Source organism: Polypterus senegalus, chromosome 11 (assembly GCF_016835505.1).
Source record: "Polypterus senegalus isolate Bchr_013 chromosome 11, ASM1683550v1, whole genome shotgun sequence".
NCBI classification, from domain to species: domain Eukaryota; kingdom Metazoa; phylum Chordata; class Cladistia; order Polypteriformes; family Polypteridae; genus Polypterus; species Polypterus senegalus.
In genome coordinates, this window is record NC_053164.1 from 54,220,401 (window position 1) to 54,243,314 (window position 22,914).

Sequence of the window (22,914 nt, forward strand, 5' to 3'; positions counted from 1 at the left end):
TCCACATTTTCATTGAAATATTTAATTCATTCTAACTTTGCCACTATTTTAACTGAATATCACATTTTAGTGAGGTATATAACCATAAAGGCAGCTGTCTTTCTCAATACTTGTAACAGTCTGGTCTCAACATAATGGAATGATCTTTGTTGGGTTTATTCCTGTATTTTCTAGCTCTGCACACCTAGAATGACATGCCATTGGCCATTCAGTTTCTATCTTTGACTCATTCTTCAGCCCACACAACTTATGCACAACTTCTGACCTTTCCCAAAAATGTTCCCAGTATTTGTTGTTTGAATTTCAATTTTCAGACAATAGACCAGTATAAACAGTAGCACTCTAGGTATGCAGGAGGCATGGGATCAAAATTTCACAAATTAATTGAGACTGAATGGTCTCATATTCCTAAATCTAATTCATCTTTGAGAATGACTAATGGGAATGGCCGTATGCTGTAAGAGTATTTTTCATTACTATTGTTCTCTTTAGGACAATCAGTTTTATCCATAATGAGAAAATGCAAGGAAAACCAAGCTTATCAAAATCTCAACAGTGGTCAGTTACATAAAACCTTTCTCAACAAACTGAATGGAGCAGAGTTTAGTGTATGTTTGCTGACTCAGTCAAATAAAAGTCAGAACCACATTGACTGGTTGCTCATGCAGTACTTGAGTATGGTATGTGCTGATTGATGAATGTCGTGTAACCTTGCAGCTGCAATTTTGTCTAAGGTGCTACTTTGTAATTTGTAATTTTCCATCCACAATGTTTCTACAGAACTTTTAATGTGTTTTTATATATGAACATAGTTGACAACATATTAATTAAGTCCTCATCCATCTATCTTCTTCCCTTTAAATGGTTCAAGCCAATATGGATAACCTATCTTCTGTAAGGTTACTTACAAAATGATTGTAAGTGATTTTGATACTGCCATTATGAGCTCTTTGCCATGGTAACTAAGTCATCTTCCTACTCCATCTTTGAAATCAACTGAACTTAATCAGCCATAGCTGGAACAATGCCTTTAGGTAAAATGCAAAAAAAATAAATATTTATACTTCACTATTCTTATTAATCTTCCTAAAGTTTTTTCTAGACTTCACAATGTGCATTTATAATTAATATATATATATATATATATATATATATATATATATATATATATATATATATATATACAGTATATATATATATATATATATACATACAATAAAATTATTTTCAAGAGTTGCTATGCATTTGGATAAAGACATGGATCTGTGAGAATGAAGACGTTATAATCATTTGTAACCACAGAAGTACAATTTACATCTGATTTAGCTATCACAAACACATCTGACTATACAATTGTCCAATACTATGCATTATTACAAACTACAGGACGAAACCCAAGGATTCCTAAAAGAAGAACTAAAGAAAATATTAAATATCTTTGGGTGGTGCACATCCTTAAAACCCTTGTCTGCAGTCCAACCTGCAACATCCAAGACACCACTGATTTTCAAAAAAACTGTCTGCTATAGGCCGCTTACCTGAGGAAACTTTACTGACAGAGAGGCCCCAGTCAGTTCGGATTGACTTCCAGCAACATCACACTGAGCACTGGAGCAATGCAGGGCTGCGTGCTTCGTCCACTGCTGTTCACCCTGCTGACTCACAACTGCATAGCCACGCACAACACCAACCACATCAAGTTTGAGGATGATATGACGGTGCTGGGACTGATAAGCAGGGATGATGAATCAGCATACAGAGATGAGGTGGAACGGCTGTCTGTGTGGTGTGAAGACAACAATCTATCTCTCAATGTTGATAGATTAAAAGAGATAATCGTGGACTTCAGAAAATTACATCCTGCCCACATTCCACTCAGTGTCAATGGTTTAGATGTGGAGACTGTCAGGAGTACCAAGTTCCTCGGTGTGCACTTAACTGAGGAACTTACAGTAGTGGACACATAACTCCTCATCACTAATTAAAAAAGCCCAGCAGAGACTACACTTCCTGAGGCGGCTGAAGCGAGCAAGTCTTCCCCCTTCCATCCTTACCATGTTCTACAGAGGCACCATTGAGAGTGTTCTGACCAGCTGCATCACTGTCTGGTATGGCAACTGAAACCTATCCGACCGCAAGTGCCTGCAAAAGATAGTGAAGACAGCAGAGAACATTATTGGGGTGCCTCTCCCTTCACTACAGGACATATTTTACAAACACAATGTCTGCAAGGCCTGCAGCATTGTGTAGGACCCCTTTCACCCCTCACATGGACTTTTCACACTTCTGCCATCCAAGAGAAGATACCGCAGCATCAAAGCCAGATCTACCAGGCTTCAGGAGAGTTTTTATCCACAAGCTGTCAGACTCCTTAATTGCATGCTGCTCCCTGGGATCTTCCACACTGCCTCAACCACCTCTAAAATCAGAACTTTTATACTGTAAATGCAAGCCACTTTCCTGCAAAGACGTGTGGGCATGTAGAAAAGAACTGAAAATCTCATACTGACCTTTAAGTATTTTGACACTCTTGATATCCTTCTGCTTTGAAACATTCTGACCTGTCATTGTTTACACGTGTCTTAAACAACTATTATCATACACTGATAATTTCTGTATTATCTATATTTATTATTTATTTATTATATTACATATCTATTGACTATATTTATGTATCTGGATTGCAAATACCATACATTGCATCAATGTTCATATTGCTAACTACACGTCAATATTGCTGCTACTTCTTTGTCTTGTCTTTGCACAATTTCTTGTTTGTGTTTTAATTTTAAATTTACATTTTAATTCTATTTTTAATTTATTATTTGCACGCCACGTTACACTGTGAACCCTGAGCTTTGCAATTTTGTCTATCTGTATACTTGTATATGGTTGAGATGACAATAAAGTTCACTTTGACTTTGACTTGGCCACAATGGATGTTGAGGCACTTTACACAAACATCTCCCATGATGATGGCATATTGGCAAGTGAAACATACCTAAAACAACATGATTTACCCATAGAGTCAGTTATACAAATTATAACATCCACTCTGACATACAGTCTATTCTAATTTGGACAAGACTTCTATTTGCAACAAATGGTGACTTCAATTGGCAATTGGTTCACACCATTTAAAAACATCCTTTCTCATCTAGAAGATGGCCATTCACTTTTAGGGCCATATTTTATTATTTGAGCTGTATTATTAGGGCTGTATTTTATTATTTATTATTTTACAGGTTACATATATGACTAGTACAGGAAGCTATCCGTGTAGAAAATATAAGTAGTTATAGGGTGTGACTGAAGATTGAACTTCATGCATAGAGGCACCTATAACATACTGTGAGTAACATGCCCAGAGCAAAGTCTTCATAATTTCCTTTTTAAGAATTAGCTGGCATGCCTAATGTGGGACTTATATACTGGATGAAACAAGAAAAGTCAAATTACCATATATATATAAATAGGGAATTAGCATTTTTTTTGTTAAATTGGAAAATGTATTTCCTATAACCTATTTTGTCAGCTCATGGAGTTGTCATATATCAATATTGTTACAGTGAAGATGAGTTTGATCCAATTTTTTTCCCATTGCAAACTCCTAATTTTAAAAAGGCACTGCCATTTATCCTGCTAGAAATAAACCTCACTTTTCAGATCACACTCTGCCAATGATTTCAGGTGAATTGTTCCAGGGGTGTGAAGTAAGAGTATGTAGCATCTGTGCTTTTTCTGCCCATCATTTGTGTCATCTTTAAATTTTTAAGCTCATTTTCTCTGTGGCTTTCATTTTTATTCGGTCATTTATCTTCTCTTGCTCTTTCATAAATCTAGAGATATTTTTAACATCAATTATCATCTTTCAGCACAACACCTGTGACCAGCTTTTTCAGCTTTTTATTATTTATGTTTTATATGGTAAAAAAAAAAAGTACCGTGAGAATTACTAAACTATTTAGATGACCTTTCTTGCCAGTATGCTGCTCAAACTTGATTTTGGTAGGAAACAAGTGGTTATGCTATATTTTTACAGCATTTTATCCTTCTTTATTTTTTTATTTTTATTTTTTTTTATTTTTCAAAGCTATACAAAAACTCTGCCCACATTTAACTTCATGTCCTACGTCTAAGATTCTAAATGTATTTTCTTGTGTTTCATGTCTTTGGCTGGCTGCCTGGTATAATTCATCAATCTTTCATTCACCTTTACAGACTCTCATTTTTCTGGACACTGATTCCTGATTTATTAGCTTCTTTATCACTTTTGAAGAGGTTTTGATTTACGCAGCCCATACCTTGCATTTAAATGGTTATTTTGAACAATGTTTTACTTTGGCCAGAACAATAGTTTGTCATTCAAGGTAATTATAGCATTTCATTTTTCAAACATTTTAATTTGCTCTATACTATATTCAGTCAGTGATCCAGTGGAATAAATTTTGTCTGTAAGATAACAATAAAACAGTAGTATGGCAGCAAACAATAAACGAGAAGTTGCAATGAATTATTGTGCATTGTTTGCAGAAAAGGTTGCTTTTTTTGCTTATTTTCTGTGACTATCACTGTCTTCTATGCATAACATAGTATAAGTTAATAAATCTCCATTTAAGTTCCATTTTTTCCTTTGTGATTTATTTCACATTCACAGAATTTGTAGTATCCAAGGAGGCTTCAAAAACTGCATCTGCAAATAGATGACCATTTGCATCATAAGATTAAACCAAAATCAGGTTTAGCAAAAGACAAAACGTCACTTTTGCCAGTTTTTGAACACACGGTATTCAGTTCAGTGTGACAGGAAGTTGACGTAAAGCCTAATTTGATGTGAAGGAACCAACCCAATATATGAGTTGCTGGTCCATCAAAAGACATCCTACTGCATAGGCTCATAGCCACTAAAATATGATTAATGTAAAATAATGTTTGAAGGGAGAAGGCAACTGAAGTCCACACAGCTGATGGCATACCTTTGGCTTCACGTGGCAGTCTTGAATGCTTTACAGAAATCCCTGTTGCTCCTCTCACCATGGACAACATGCTACATTCTGGGACACAGGGGGCATATTGGAGGAAGAAAGAGGTGAAATTTTAGGTGCTTTGGTTTAGACCATAAATATCACAAAACACTTGCTGATATCTACCTTTTTGTGTTCTGAATAAGAAAAGTCTATATAGTCTGATATTAATGCAGCAGTATAATGTTATTTAAGATAGCTGGGAATAAATGATTTACAGAAGTACAGGAAATATCAAGTCTATCTTTCGTGTTTTTATGAAAAGGCCATTTAAACAGGAGTTCCTGGGTGGACAGCATTTTCTCCCTGTACTCAGAAAATGTTAAAACCTTTAAAGGTTATTATCATGCTGGATCCAGTAAACCTCAGATGGCCTCTCATAGGGTTTAGTTTATTAGCTGCTCTTAAAGTTTTTATAAAACACCCCTTCAACATAAACCTCTTCCACATTAATTTAGTTTTTCTACCATTTATATCACAGTTGTCTTACTTAGTGACCACTTTAAATGAACTAATTTCATCTCTGCTCCTTTTCTGTTGATTTGAATTTGTGTCCCTGTGGACATGACATGAAAAAGTCTTTGGGGATCATGTTAGGAGACTACTGGCTCTGTTGAAGTGCAAGTATCTTGTTATTTGGCAAATTAAATTATGTTTATTCAGGGTCCTAATCTACACTAGATTCTTCATATTGTTCTGTTAATATCATCTGAAAAATGCACAGATAGATGTGATGCATCTTAAATATTGAACATTGCAAAAAACAACCACAAAACAAGTGTTAAAAAGACCCACAACAAATGTCCCCATTTAAAGTTCTTAATGGTAGCTGGCAAGAAAAACATAATAAGTGGTGAGCTAATCCACAAAGGCACCATCTTTTTGTATTGTATCTTCAGGCTTAATACCCTGGAGACCAGAAGAGGGTCTTACTGGTAGGTCATAGCTGGATCTACAGAAATTCTTCCTGGTCAAGTCCTCCTTTCTGTACAGATTGACAGCAAAAAGTACATTTTTGTGAGGTTTCCTCCCATACTCTGCTCATTTCCTTCAACAGACGATCCTTGTGAAATGAAACACCTCTTGTCTAAATCACCTGTGTCACTCATACAGGTATGACTGCAGCATGGCTTCATTTGTATAGTGTCTTTAATCCAAGTGTAGGACTTGATAAAGCTGTTTTTGTTTTGATCCAATGACAAATGCAAACATATTTTTCAAACTGAAGATGTCCTAAATGATGGAAAATGTACAATCTGCTTTTTGGTTACTATGTGTCTTGATATCTGCCAGGATGTGCAAATAATTGTACACTTTTTCATAGCCACAAAGTTCAGTTTATATATTGAGTAAATATTCTACATTTCTGTAAACTATATATGACTCACAACTATACAGATCATTGTGATAACATTTCATCTGTAAACATTTTCTTTCAAAGGAAAGTTGATTGTGCTCTTTAACAGTTGTGTAGCATCATTCATTTTGTATATTAATTCATTTAAAACAAATGCTTAAAAAAACAGCCTCACAGTAATGAAGTCTCCAGGTCTATTGAGTTTGCACAGTATTTAATAAACAACATAGACTGGTTGATCTTGCAAATCATTACTCAAAATAAAAACTTTTTTTTCCTCTTTTCTCTACTTTGAGTGAATATTAGATTAACATGCAACTCTAAATGGGCCTTTTATAACTAAGTGTGCCCTGCAATAAACCCGTATCCCACCCAGGATTGGTTCCAACTTGCACCTGAAGCTTTTACTCAGTGTCTTGTATGACCCACCCACTCATCCTCTAGAGCTATCAAACAAACACCCGCAAAACTTACCTCAAAAATCCAATGAATGTTTTATGTAAAACGCCCCGCTTGCTCTGGCAATGGAAGCAAAAAATTCTCCCTAGTGAACAAACAAATAAACCTAGTGGAAAATTTATAAGTATATTTTAATGAGTAATTTAAACAGAAATATATTTAACATCAACAATTTACATTTGCAGCCAAAAAAACAAAGAAGAACGTGGTAGAGCCTTATTAAGTCTTGATCTGCTGCCATGACAGATTCCATGAATCCCCCTTCAGCTATTGTTCTTATGTGGTCAGCCTAGACTATTATTTATGCCAGTGTTTGACATGTGCATTTGGGAGAAAAGTAATTATTGTTTCAGTTAAAAACCATTTTTAGCAAAATGTTCCAGACTGATATCAATAAGTTTCCATTTTCATTCCAGTCTGATGTATTAATCCTATTTGTCATGAATCATGTGTAGCAGAAATATATTTTAGATACTTTAACTGCTTAGGCCTAATGTTATGCATACAAAGTTTAATCTGTCCTCACTTTGTACCTCTGTCTTAGGCTTTAAATAAATATAAAGACATCTATCTATCTATCTATCTATCTATCTATCTATCTATCTATCTATCTATCTATCTATCTATCTATCTGTATGTCTGTCTGTCTGTCTGTCTGCGCACGCATAGATTAAGATTGCTTCAATGCAAATGATAAGCACTGTTTGTACAGAAAAATCAGATATTATATGAGCCATGAGAGATGACTGTTTTCAAATATAAACTACCAAATGCAAAGTAAAAGAGAAGTGAAGGTCAAGCCCTATATCTCTTTTACAGTAGAAGCAAAAACTATAGACAGAGAGCAAACACCAGGGAGAAGAGGTTTTACTTCCATGTAAATGGAAATTTGGTGATAGGGTGACAAATTTGCTGTTGTGGCACTAGGGGTCGCTGTTGTCCTGTGTAATCCACAGTCAATACGTCCAGACACCAGGTAAAACTCCCAAAAATAATTTTAATTTCTTATATACTGTGCACAAAGCACCTCCTCCTCCACAATACTCAATAAGAAACAATAATCAACAGTAATCAATTCAATAAATCCTCCTCTCCACCCAGCAGCTCTGTGGCACTTCCTCCCAACTCCGGCTCAGTCTGCTGGATTTCCCATCGTCCTTTTTATAGTCCTCGACCCAGAAGTGCTTCTGTCCCTCAGTCCATGTGATTCCATAGCACTTCCAGATCGGATGAAAACTCTTATTTTTCTTCAGCCTGGAAGTACTTCATTTCTTCTATCTCCGTAACTAGGGAGTACTTCCGGGCTATAATAGACACAATCGTGTCTCCCTGCAGCGTCCCCTGGTGGCCCCCACGGTATCAAGCAGGGCTGTGAAGCCGAACTCCATTGTCCATGATGCCCTGCGGGAATTCAGGGCACCTCCATGTTGCAGGGAGTGCTCCATCTAGCGGCCTGGGGGTGCTGGCCGGGATAAACTGCTGGCCATCTCTCATACTGTTTAATTAAGTTCCGATTCTGATTCTACAATGTTCAAAACACTGAGCAAAGTTTATTTTAGCAAGGTGTCTATATCTGCAGAAAATCTAAATTGATTTTAACATTGTAAAATTGCAATTTTTGTTGGATAATTATGATTTTATTTGTATTGTTGAGCTCCTAGTTGTCTATACCCTAGCAAAGACAGAAACATTTTGATCAAGTGGTTTCAGAAATATCTTCCCTGAATGCTATGACATTTGTGCAAAGATAACTTCAGAAAAAAAAAAGACTTATCATCTTTAAACAAGATCCATCTTGTTTGTCTTGTCACGGGCTCCAGGACTATTGTTTTTGGTCCAGTTTGGTCCAATACTCATCTCCATATTCTTTACAAAAAGTTTGACATATGTCCAAAGATAACTGCCGTAGAAAATGTTTAATTTAACCGTGATTCTTTAGTCCCGGAACTAGAGGTATTGATTTGTAAGATGTTTGCACTAGTAGTTTCTGAGATCCGGAGTTTATTTAGATTCACATGTACAGTATGAACACACAGAGGCATACGCAAGCACACACTCACTTAAAGAAATGTATAAGTGAAGATAGCTGACAGCGTGTTTGCCCTACCAGAGTACATGCCAGATGATGAAGAGAAAGAAATGAAAACACACACACACACACACACCATAGGTGTACAGGTCAAAGTGGACAGAGGCATTAAGCCATGAACCAATCTGTCTGTGTGGCTTGTTCATGTTATTTGACCCAAAATGTTTAGTTTCAAATTAAATATTATTAACGTTGTACACTTCATTCAATTTTCTGTTCATTCTACTGAACATTTATTTGTGTACATAAAAATATTCTAGAAGTTAAAGTAGTTAATTCCATATTGTTTTCATTAGGGTATTGTATTGCTTTTGAACATTATTTGAATGATTAAAAGAGAAGCTATAAGACCTTACAGCTGAGTCTGTTGCATTGTTGTAACATTCCTTTACTGTCCTGTTGGAATTCACCAAGACATTAAGCCTTTGAAGATTTCTTTCCTGAGTCAAATCAAATGAACACAGCTGAAGGGACATGACCTCGGCAACAGATTTTAAAAACTTGCCTTTGTTCCTCTTATAAGTGTTGTAACAGCGATTCCTATTCTAATGATGAGCTGTCTTCCTGTCTTTTCAAAACAGTTTATTTAATGAAATTAAATCAGTATTAAAAGTCAAGATAAGTGCTGAGTTTCTTTTCTTCTGTAAAGTTGATTGTTTTGCCCTTCACCTCCCATTTTGAAATATGCATGTTCTTTTGGGATAGTAATAGGCTTCAACATAAAAATATTTTTTCCATGCACTCAACATTTGCGTCATTCAGATTTTTTATATATTTCTTTTTTATGGATTTTTCCATAAAACCAACTGCACTGAAAAGTGTTTCTTTTTAGCATAACACATTACCAGACATATATTGCGGTTTACTACAAAACTTCTACTACTACAAAATCAGACCTACAAAGAGAGAACAATTCAGAACAACAAATGCTCTATTACTTCTCCTAAATGTGACTTGATCAATATTTAAAGACGTCAAAAAGAAGAAAGGAATTGATGACATATACATTTAGGGATTGTTGAAAAAAGGACAGCAATTACTAAATAACAAAACCCTATTAGAAAAGAAAACACCATAAGCTCGATTAAAATATAATATTTTACTTTGGCTTTTAAAATGTGTCGACAAAATCTTAAATATTAAAATAATACAGGTAAACTTTTGCCATAATACTCCAAAGTGAAAACTACTATGAAAACCTTAAAGGGCAAACTACACTGCTCAAAAAATGAAGGGAACACTTAATCATCACAATCTAACACCAAGTCAGTTAAGCAATTAATACTTCACAGTATAGTTTAGTCAAATGCAATTCCCTAAACAAAGCTCAAACAAAGAAAAGCAAAACAAATGACAAAATTCCAAACCCTAAATTGAAGTTTAGACTTAGAAAACTTTTTGCAAGAGCCAAACTAAAAGGGCAACTGAGACCAAAGGCAAGCAAATCTATGTAGGCCGAGAGTGAGGAAGGCCACCACCAGGCACTAATCCATAGAATAAGGTAAGCCATAATGACATGCTGCCGGACATAATTAATCTGAACTGTTGTTTTACATAAGTATACCAGGAGGGGGTTTGGATTTAATTTGATTAAACAGAGGCAAAAAACAAGCCAGAGTCGAAAACAGAAAGTCAAAGCCCAAAACATAGAAGAGGAAACAAAGCAAAACGATCTAAAGCAAAGAAACACACACAAAGTCTTTAATGAAATCTGCAGTCTCAGATGACGAGGATGTGCGTGGTAATGATTTTTATACTGATCACCTGAGTACATCAAAGGTGAAAACCGCGGGTCATCCTTCTATGGCAACCACCCTAATAACAGTATAGAAAAAATATAAAATGACAGCTCCTACGTATATAAAAACAAAAAGGTGCCAGAAAAAATGTAAATACTTTATAACTATAGTAACATAATTTCAAAATAAAAAATGAATATCAGAATTAGTGTCAAAATAAAACCTGTAATGGAAAACAAAAAGTTGTTAAAAAGAGATAAAAATTTAAACAAACCCCAATCACAACCATTCGTGGCTCTGGTCCTTGAGACAAAAAGTATGCAACAAAATAAAATAAGTAACTAACAGAATTTTCCATCCATCCATTTTCCAACCCACTGAATCCAAACACAGGGTCACGGGGGTCCGCTAGAGCCAATCCCAACCAACACAGGGCACAAGGCAGGAACCAATCCCAGGCAGGGTGCCAACCCACCGCAGGACACACACCAAGCACACACTAGGGCCAATTTAGAATCGCCAATCCACCTAACCTGCATGTCTTTGGACTGTGGGAGGAAACTGGCACAGCCATGGGGAGAACATGCAAACTCCACGCAGGGAGGACCCGGGAAGCGAACCTGGGTCTTCTAGCTGCGAGGCAACAGCGCCACCGTGCCACCCACTAACAGAATTAATTTAATGAATATTATTAAAAAAAAACAGACATTGGAAAACCCTGACAAGAACATAACTGACAATTACTTAACAGAATTCAAAGAAAAATAATGATATTATATTTATTGGTAAAAAATAATTAAAACTAAAAATACAATAAAAGTGAATAAAAATTAAAACCAAAACTGAATCACAAAACCTTCTGACCTTGACGGGGTGTTGTCAAAGTGAGTGACTGTACCAAGTGAGTTAAATGAGAGAAAACGAAAGGAGAAGAAGCAAACCACTGACTAATTTGAATTCTTTCATTATGGATGTCTACTTTCAGTTGGGAATTAATGAAAAATGTATTTTTAATCAAAAACCTAAACAGACATAGAACTAAATTCTGTAGTTCTAAGGTATAGTTGAATGCGCAAAATTTCTTAAAGTTTACAGGGAAAGTACAGCAGCACAGTGGTAAGTGCTACTGCCTAACAGCCACAGGATTCTGGGTTGGAGACTTAGTGTGATATCTGACTTTGTGGAGAGTGCATGATCTGGTCATGCCTACATGGCTTCTTCTCCTTAAATGGTTATTTGTTTTTTTTGTGCATGGTGTCTGCACGTGTGCTTGTGTATGAGCGTGTGAGTCCCATGCAATGCACTGCCATCCCTTTAAGGACTAAGTCTTACTTGCACATATGATAATATAGACACTTGATGGATGGATGGAGAAAACACCCATATGAACTACAGCAGACACTACAGTGCGTCCAAAACACAGTTTAATGGATGAAATGAATTCAGAAAATAGATGTATGTATACAAACTTGCTAATTAACCCAAGTATTTTAACTTCTAAAGGTGTAAATCACTGTAGTATGTGTGCAGTTAAATTTATTAAAATAAATAAATATTTTACTCTTTACTTTTTCTTCTGCCTGTTGTTTGATTTGCAAGCCTAAACTTTTTACTACCATATTTTACAATGACTAGGTCAACCATCGGATCTTAAATTTTCACACTAAAAGAAACACATTTAAAAAAAAAAACTCTGCACTGCATTCTTTGCTAAAGAAAGGCCTTCACTTAATAAATCCAACTAAAATCCTTGTAATTTCTAAGTGTTTACAAAGTGTAGTGATTAGGATTTAATTCCTCTCTAAACAACATGTCAAGAATCAATTTACTAGTATATGTGGCTGAAATAAAATATTAATGCAACCCAGACTGTAATCTTGTAATTCCAAATATTTGGAAAAGGAAAGAATCAAAGCTGTTATATTTATTTTAAATATAGGACCTCTTTTTCACAGAACAAATCATTACAATCCCAGAAATCAAAGCAGAACTTCACACGTAGCATATCTGCCAAATATTTACTTCAAACTAAATGTAAGGTAAAATATTTAAAGAGTACTTCACCATGTATATGTTACTTTACTCCATGTAGTTTTCTATGAATGATGGCTGAGAAAACATTTTTAATCTCATCCCGAACAAAGAAAAAACTTCCTCATAGAATGACCGTCTACGGAGAACAGTGCTGTACATCAGCTAACAATATAAAAACATCCATGAAAAAAATCTCATGTTACGAGATCCACATGAATGGGTAAAATACATGCACATATGTAAAATATCGTTAAATAAATGCTCTCAAAATCTTAGAACAGTGTACGCAGAGGAAATACACCTGCACAAGAATGAGCTTTTGACGTGACAACAGCATTGATAACTAATGAATGAAGGAAAAACATGAGTATTCAATTCAAATGTAGATATAAATTTAAATAAGTATGTACTGTAAATAGGCAATACATTAATAAATTAAAAAAATCTCGGTGGTATATTCCTTTAACATCTGTATTTAAAACAGTATAAATGGTAACATTGTAATTCAAAATATTCCTAAAAATATTGAGACTAAAGTTTTACATTACTCTTTTTTTAGCAAATGCCATCATTACAATGTACAGCACAAAGCTGCTTAAAAAGATTTTCAAACCAGAGTTAAATTGCATGTATGACCATGCCAAGAGAATAACTAGATGCTATAACTCTCACTTTTTTACACTCCCTCAACTTACCCGTCTGAATCCTTGAAGCCGCTTCTTCAATAACCTCACCGACACTCCCAAGCCAGTTTCCATGGATGCTGTCTTTTGGAGCTCATAAGAGGTGGAGATGTGAGGAACAAGAGCTGGATTGTAGTGTGCATAGTGAAGAACAGACCATGGATGGTTTGTGATTACTGCCTGTGGTTTTCTACTTGTGTGTGGTTGTGCATTGTCATGTTGAAAGAAGGACTTAAGCAACATTTTTGTGAAGCTGAACCTTCCTTAACCTCCTCAGCCGTTTCTCAAAGAGTCTGTATGCATGCAAACTTTCTGCATCTCAACGAAAACAATGGCCATGACTTTCTGTGGTGAAGGTGTAACTTAACCTTCTTACTTGAAGAAAATTTAGGTGATGGTCTTTTGGTCGATGGTTCAAAATGATTGATCCTTATTTCATCCCCAGCAGTGACCCATGACTGAAAGACTTCTTGGAACTCAACATGCACACACTTTTGAATACTCTATAGCATTATTGATGTTGTTCCCAGTTCTCTTGAATACTAATTGTTCAGTTTCAAGCTTTTTGGTCCCAATATATTGATCCTCTTGAATGATGTCTTCATCAGATTAAAGCAATACCTAAACTGACTACTTTATTGGACAACCAGAGCTGCGTTTAGTATTTCTCAGAATCCTGAGAAATATACATGAAATCCAAAAAGCCTTTAGTATTTTTACCATATAAATTTTTTACTGTTGGTGACTGTCACTGACCCCTTCTGTACCAAAAATAAATTCAAAAACACTGCTTAAAATGCACATCACCACATGACTCCATTGGGAGGCCCAATTGTGCATGCTCCATAAAAACAATTCTTCTGTGACACTGTAGTCACAAATGAGACATTTCAATTAACTATGGAATAAATTATAAACAGGGGTGGCACAGCAGTTGTGCTGCCATCACACAGTAAGGATACCATGGTTCACATCTAGGGTCATCCCTATGCCAGCGGGGGTTTCCTTTGGGTGCTCCAGTTTCCTTCGACTGTCCAAAGACATGCAGGTTAGGTGTCCATATGTGTATGTTTTTACCCTGTGATGCACTGGTGCCCTGTTCCTTCCTTGTGTCCTATGCTTTTTGGGATACATTCCAGCACCCACCTCTGCTTGTGACCCTTGTCTGGATTCAGCAGGTTAGAAAATTACATAAAATTACATAAATTCCTATTAATTTTGACTAAAGAATAGAGAATGATTTTTTTTGCTAATAATTTTGGTCAAAATAATATGATACCGAAAAAAATGCAATATTTATGTGAACCTATGATTTCATCCATGCATATTCTCTTCAAAGTAAAAACTAAAAGACAAAAAAGAATCATGTACAGATGAAAAATGAAAAGCATGTATATCCACCAGCAAACAGTGGTCACTGATCAATACCAATTCTTATCTGAATTTCTATGAAAAATTCAACAAAGCTAGAACTGAAAAACAATGTGATTTAACTTTACCAATGATCTGCTGGTGTTCAGTCGATTGTTTCTTCCAATGCCGGGTGTTGAATAAATCAAGTAACATTTATTATCCAAGTTACATCCACAAAAAGAAAATCTCTTGTGCTGCCACACCACATCATATAACAGCCTTCTTTTACCCAAACAACAAGGCACTCTATCTCTCTTAAAGAAGTGGCACCTAATCGCAATGGATCATGAAACAGACTTATTCTAATGACTTAAAACTGACTAAAAGCAATAAAAGATATTTTGTCTTTGAATAATTGAAATATCAAATCCTGCAACATCATAATACAATATTGATATACTGTATGTTCAACAGAAGAGAACAGCCATAAGTGCAAAACTTAGCTGACACAATTGCAATATGTGACTGCTCATGTCACTAACTTTGAACACAGGAGCTGACAACACCAGTGGAAAACTGAACATTTTTCCCGAAATTGAAATTAGTCCATATTAAGTTTAGAATAAACAACATTGACTGCAAATGACTTTGACACAAGCTGCATGGAGACTGCAAACAAGCTTCTATGGAATGTGACGACAAACACACATTTACTGTTCAAGACAAATAAATTGTGTGATATATGAAGCTGAAACTATTTTCAATTAATATGTTGTGGGCAAAAACGCAGAGGAGCTGCACACAGCAAAGCCATCATTAGGATTGTGGCATTAAAATGTGACATATACTACGAAACCTAAAAAATAAAACACTATTTCAGCCTAATGAGTGTTTTATTGTTATTGCATAATCAAGAATATCAAACACTGTGCTTTTTTATACAGTGTGTTCTTACTATTTTATTGCTGTGAAAAAATGTTGAAATAATATAGATGTAGTATTATATTATGAATTATTTAATTGAAGGAATACCAAAGTAACTATATAAGTCCTAGGGCAGTGTAGTATGCCTTATAAGGGAAGGAATTGAATCTTTTAAGCTTATTCAAGTGGAGATTAAATGGTGAAGCAACAGAAATGTTTGAAAACTAAGAAGTGTTTCAAATTATACAGGCACTAAGCAGGGTGGATATCCAATGAAAGTTGTTCTTCAAGAAATACATTGTGGCACAGGTATTATCAGAAAGCTTCTTTACGCACAAAGAATTAGATACAAGAAATAGGTTGCTCCATAGAGTAGATGACGTCAGTGTTCCAGGGACATTTACATTTTGACTTGAAGACGATGAAATCAAATGAATAGAGGTTAATGAACTATGCTGATGTTGGTGCCCTGCTTTCACTAAAATGTTTTTTACGGTCCTGTGTGCTGCATATTGTAATGACACCCCCTTTCTCTTTTCTGTCATAGTATTTTGGGACATGGTATTTTATTGCAGCTGCTGGGAAAGAAGAATCCCATCTCCATACCTTCAAACATGTAGATAATATCATTTTTGATCTTCAAGGAGCAGAAATTCCAGAAAGACTGGTCCTTCGTGGAGCATTGCAAGTGTAAGATTATATCTGAATATGAAATAGAATGATAATAAGTGTTAAAAAGTCATATCAGCAAGGACAAAGTAAATGTTAAAACTGTAATTATTTAAAAAAAAATACATAAACATAATTTAATTACAAATTAAACATTGATTGAAACAGTTCTAATTTAACCCTTGTTTTTGCTAATTTTAAGAAATACAAAACAAAGTCAACACAATAAAGAGACCATTTTTGGTCCCCATTTAATATAATTCTGTTTATAAATACTTAATTGGTAAATTGGTTAGAAAATAAATATGCTGTTGAATGGATTAATTTATGAATGTTTATTTATGTACAGATTTATATATAGTGGATTCAGGAAGTATTCATACCCCTTCACTTTCTGCACACTTTATTGTGCTGTAGATTTAATTTTAAATAGATAATAAATGAATAAATTTGCCATTTTTGCTCATCAGTCTCCTCTCAATAACCCATAGTGGCAAAGTGAAAACAAGTTTTCAGAAATGTTTATAAATTTAATAAAAATCAAAAACTGAAATATCTTGTTCAAAGAAGTATTTAGACCCTTTAATGTGGCATCCAGTTATGCTCAGGTGCGTCCTGTTTACTTTTTTTATCTTTGACATTTGTCTAGAATTTGATTGGAGTTCACCTAGCAAGATCAATTGATTGCATTTAGAGTAGAGAGACAATCATTCACCTGTGTATTGAAGGTCCCACGATTCACAATGCAGGTCAGGTCAGGGCAAAAACCAAGCAGTGAAGTTGATGGATCTCTGTGTGGAATTCCACAATTAAATTGTGGTGAGGCATAGATCAGGGCAAAGGTTAACATGTGACTTGAAGTTTAAATCTGTCTTGAAGACACTGAATAAATTATTTACTTGGGCTTACTTTGCAAAGCCAGGTGATCAAGTTTTTTTTTTCTAAAACCCTATTTTTTTCATTTCTGCCAACAACTAAAATTTCTGTTTTTTCCTTTTTTAGTTTCATGAAATTACTGCTCATTCCTTCTGTAATGCTAGTAAGACACTGAATCAGGGTGAGTTTTCCCTTAGGGTCATCATGTACCACTTCTCAAGACACATTTCTGTCCCAGAGATGGTACAATTTTTTATTTTTTTTATTTTATTAATTTTATTGTAATCATTCCATACAAAGCAATCAATTTTTACAAAAAATAGGATTGAGAACAAGTTAACCCCCACCCCTGATAGAGAAAGCATGGCCAATGGGGTAAAACTTAAGGCTTGTAAACATACAGTACCTAAATTAATGAGTTGAATAGGCCAATAGAGTTGAATGGAGAAGAAAAAGAAATGCAGAGATAATTGCTTCCTCGGTGCTTTAAGAGCTTATTCTAAAATATTACTGATTAGATCCTGCCAGGTTTTGAAAAAAATCTGTACAGATCCTCAAACTGAGTATTTGATTTTTTTCCAATTTCAAATAGTATTTCCCACTGACTTTAAAGTGGAGAGTTAGGATTCTTCCAGTTTAGCAAAATAAGTCTGCATGCCAAACTGTAGTGAATGCAATCAGTTTGTTTGTCCTTCTCCACTTTAAACCCTTCTGGAAGAACCCCAAACACAGCTGTTAATGGGTTAGGAGGGATTGTGACACCAAGGCTGTCTGAAAGGTAATTAAAAATTTTGGTCCAAAATGATGTTAATTTGATGCAGGCCCAGAACATGTGACCCAGTGAGGCTGGGACTTGATTGCAGCGTTCACAGGTTGGATCTTGCCCTGGAAACATTTTGGGCAGTTTTAGGTGAGACGGATGTGTTTGATATATAATTTTGAGTTGAATAAGTGTATATTTTGCACATATGGAGCTCGAGTGAAGTCTCTGAATTGCCACTTTCCACTCCTTTTCTGATATATTAATTAAGAGATCTTTTTCCCAAGGTCCTCTTGGATCTTTGAAAGGGAGGGACTGTAAAATAATTTTATATATTACAGAGATGGTGTCTAAGCCCTTGAAATTGAGCAATATTTATTCCAGGATGGACGAGGATGCAAGATGAGGAAAATTGGGCAGGTTCTGCTTAACAAAGTTCCTAATTTGAAGATAGTGAAAGAAATGTGTAGCTGGAAAGTTAAATTTGGAATGTAATTGTTCATAGGATGCAAAGACGTTGTCCATATAAAGATCTCTAAGCAAGTTAATCCCACATTTTTTCCAGATATTAAAAACTGCATATGTTTGCGAAGGTTGAAAGAGGTGGTTCTCTTGCATAGCTGCTACAGATAAAAGCTTCTCCCTCTTAAAATGCTTTCTACATTGGTTCATTATTCTGAGTGAGTGGAGCACAATTGGGTTATTAGTATATTGCCGATAACTTGCATTTATTGGGGCATAAAGCAGGGAATATAAAGAAGTACTGCAGGTTTTTACTTCTATTGTGGACCAAGCCTTTGTATGTTCATGTATTTGCGTCCAGGATTTTGTAGCTTGTATGTTTGCTGCCCAGTAATAAAACTGAAAGTTAGGTAGCGCCATGCCACCTTCTGCCTTAGGTCTTTGTAGGGTCGCTCTTTGGATACATGGATGTTTTGAGTTCCAAATAAATGAGGTTATTGTTGAATCTAATTGCTTAAAAAATGATTTATTGATGTATATTGGAATGTTTTGAAATAAAACGAGGAGCTTAGGATGAATATTCATCTTTACAGCGTTAATTCTTCCAGCTAGAGTGAGATGAAGGGTTGACCATCTATGCAAGTCTTGCTGGATTTTTTCCATGCAAATTTTGTTGATAAAGAGTTTTGTGTTTACTTGTAACCTCTGAGAGATGATACAATTTTAACATATGCTACCAATCCTCAGAATGTCAGAAAGAAGAAAAAATTAAATGTGTCAGAGTTGGAGCGTGAGTGATGAACACTTCTTTCCTACTAGCCACAACAAAAAGTACATAGCACACCGACAGAAGCAAATGTAAGAATGGAATGAAAGTTGTTAGTATAAATACTGAAAACACACACAAATATAATCAACCATTTATAAAATCCTGCACTGCAGTGCACCCCACCCACATGCCCAACACAACAAGACACTAGTACAAAAACAACAATAAAATTAATGAATTTATAGTAACTAAACAATTTTTTTAAATGCTCATAAAAGTATTAACATTTTGCCATAATGTTCTTTAATGCAAGGGTTTCTCCGTACTAAACCTTAAGGAAATTATCACCCACCATCTCTTCACACAGGGCTAACGGGCCCTCTCCTAAATTCACCCTTAGAAGGAAAAGCAATCCTCGATCTACAGTATTCAGTTTCTCTTGCGTTCTGTTGAAAGGAGCCTGTGTTCCTCTGATGGCTTCCTGTAGGTTACATGTTTTTTCCTCAAATGTAAAAGTCTATCAAAACCCACTCTCTGATGCTGGTTTTTTCCCTCATTTACTATCGCTCTTTAACAGAGCTCTGTAGGTGTTAGGCAAAAAAAAAATCCATTTGAACAAATTAGTAACTCATTCGAATAGATTTTTTATTTTTCCTGACTCATCTTATTTCAGTAGCTGTTTATTTTTCCTGGTATGCAGTTCAGTGAACCAGAACCTGAAGAGAATAGCCAGACAATAGTTTCAGAATATTCTACGCTGTTCAGTGCCATTATATGGGATTGGCTCCAACAGACCCATGTGACCCTGTAGTTAGGATATAGCGGGTTGGATAATGGATGGATTATATTATAATCTATTAATTGTGATACTTTAATTTTAAATGAAATAGAATTATATTTAAAAAAAACATTGTTTAATGATAAAGCTGTTTTTATTTATTTGCATCCATATTCCCAATTATAATCTAAATTGGAATCTTTGCCTGGAGACTTAATAGTTCAAGGAAACACATAAAGCATGTATGGAGAATGGAAACGTAGGAAGAAATGTGCTTTGTGCAAGGCAAACAACATGGTAGTCTAAAGCAAACTATCAAGACCCTTCAGCTCGTTGGCACACTCTGAGAGCAGAGCAAACATTGGTTTGAAGACTATGACGAAACTGGGTCTGTTTTACTGGATGATCAATATGTGAACATGTTAGACACATATACAAAACTGAAGATATGGGGAATACAATAATTTGGACTATCTAATAAACCCTACTTGTACGATGCTGTATAAGAATTCTGCAGTAACATTAACAGCTTTCATGTTTTCGTATAGTTTTAATGCAGAAAAGCCAAAATAATAAAAAAACAAAACCTCACAGTTCAGTAAGTGCTGTACATCATCAATTTCATTATTGTGGTTATTGTTTATGATTGTTTTCAGGAGTGGACATGGATGCGTAGATAAAAAGTGGATTTACTTCATACACAGGCACCAAGATGGCTTGGACCTGCAAGGTAGGAGGAGAAAATGAACAGCAATTTTTATCTAAAGCTCATTGCATTACTTTAGAATGACTCATTTACAAACACAGCTAATAATTAACATACTCAAGTTACTGTTACAGTCATTGCTGTAACCTTAGGCAGCGTGGGTGGGCCAGTTGCACCAGAGCTGTTTGAGTTGGGGGGCCATTGGTGAGAGTATGATTGTTGTTTCGCAAGGCTTTACTACTGGCGGGCTTGCCTATCTGACATTAAAACAGATTAATAGTGTTGTCATTCCCACAATTCCATAAACGTTTATTATGACTTCTGAAGTATTATGTAGCTTATATGTTTGATGTATTTTACTGATGGTGGCCATTATTTCATTTTGATTTGATTTAATTTCACATGAGGGGGTTGATTTCTTTTTTTGCATTAGAGCTCATCACATTCTAGTTACGTCTCTGCTTACAGTGTCGCTTTTACCTCTAAAACTCCATACCTAACTACCTTTTGTAGATTTGACTATTCAGTGTGCTGACTATTGCACACTTACTGAAACATTTCAGTGGAGCTGTCAAATTGAATGGATAAAAAAAATAAATAAATAAACAAGAAAATTTACCCTGTCCCATCTAAAATATAATATAATGTGGAAGATTATAACAAGGAGAACCAAATGATTTAACTAAAGAAATGTACAAATATGTCCTTTATAATGAATGTGTGACGCTTTTAGACGTCTCTGCCACAAGTTTCATCACCTCACGTATTTGAACTGAGGTTCTGTTCTGTCTCTGGAGTGCCACAACAAGCTGTCATCCAGAGTGGTTAATGCAGCTCTTTCTGTTTTTTAAAGTTCTGTTATCTTTTTTGGCATTGCCTTTGAGTTTCTGATTTGTAACAGACTCACAGGAAACAAACTAAACCATTTTGTATGTAAACTGCTAAATGCTGGAATAAAACGCTATGACTGATAAGGATTTGAGAGTGTAATTCAAAAAAAAGGTCTATTTTAAATTTGCATCAGTTGACTTTCAAATGCTTTGCAAGCATTAAACTTAAGTAGACTCAGTTTATCTTACAATGAGATTACTTGCGTTTACATCGTAATGTCGTTTACAACAGATGCTTCAATTTGATTCAAACTAAAATTCATAGTGCAAATGTGCCATTTGTGTTCTGAAGAGAGAATTCACTTAACAATTTATATTATTAAATATGATAGTATTCAGTTCTGAAAGTTATTTGTTATTAATTTAAAAAGACTTTTTGTTAATGAATTCGAAATTTGCATTGCTTAGTTGTATGTATTCAGTTAACAGCATGACCACTAAATTAAAATTTTCCTTTTAAATATAACAGGACGCCCTGAGAGGAAGACATTCCTTTATCAATCGGATACTAAGAACAGTATCATTTTACAGGAAATCGAAGAAATGGGAGATCATCCATTTAACAGAATTATGCTCTATGGTAAAATAATCATCACTTTAGTTTTACAATACTGTACTAATATTACTGTAAATTTTATTTTCTTGTTTCATTTAGGATCTAAGGAATTCTAACAACTTAACATTGTTGAGTATACAAGGAGTCCTCAAGTTCAGTCTTGAAGGGCTACAGTAGGTACAAGCTTTTGTTCCATGTTGATTTCTTAGTTAGAAGCAAACTATTGTTGCTGATAGATAGATAGATAGATAGATAGATAGATAGATAGATAGATAGATAGATAGATAGATAGATAGATAGATAGATAGATAGATAGATAATTGGTCCCCAAGGGAAAGTTAAGATGCAATTATTGTTAAAGTATCCTGTTTGTTTTTGCTGTAGCTAACTTGCTTATTAAAATTCCAAACATTTAATAAGTTCTTTAAGCTGGATTTATTGTTTTCAATTAGCTCTTGTTTTTAAACCTGCTTCCTATTAGTAATGAAATTCAAAGAAACCAGCAGCTGAGCATCCACATTGGTCCCATTTATACCAATGTGTGTTTCTCATGAACTATCTGAAACACGTAGGAAGAAACTGAACAGAAAACAATGAAGGACTGAGAGTTACTAGTCGGCTCTATGACACAAATCATATGGAAGATATCCTCAGAAAGAAAAAATCTTTGATACAAGAATAACTGGGCATGCCGGAATGAAAACAGAGACAAGCCATAGTCAGCAAATATTTGCTTCTAATTAAGCTATTGCTTTGGAACTTGCATCCACCATGGACCTCCAGGAC

General features: G+C 35.1%; 1 protein-coding gene across 1 annotated transcript in view; it reads left to right on the top strand.

The window, feature by feature from the left end:
- The window catches only part of apom (apolipoprotein M), a 38,586-nt gene that overhangs the window by 5,766 nt on the left and 9,906 nt on the right, over positions 1-22,914 (top strand). The window contains exons 2-4 of the mRNA XM_039768665.1: positions 16,210-16,352; positions 20,633-20,706; positions 22,042-22,152. Of these exons, the coding sequence (XP_039624599.1) occupies positions 16,210-16,352; positions 20,633-20,706; positions 22,042-22,152 (328 nt within the window). The remainder of the gene's footprint in view (positions 1-16,209; positions 16,353-20,632; positions 20,707-22,041; positions 22,153-22,914) is intronic.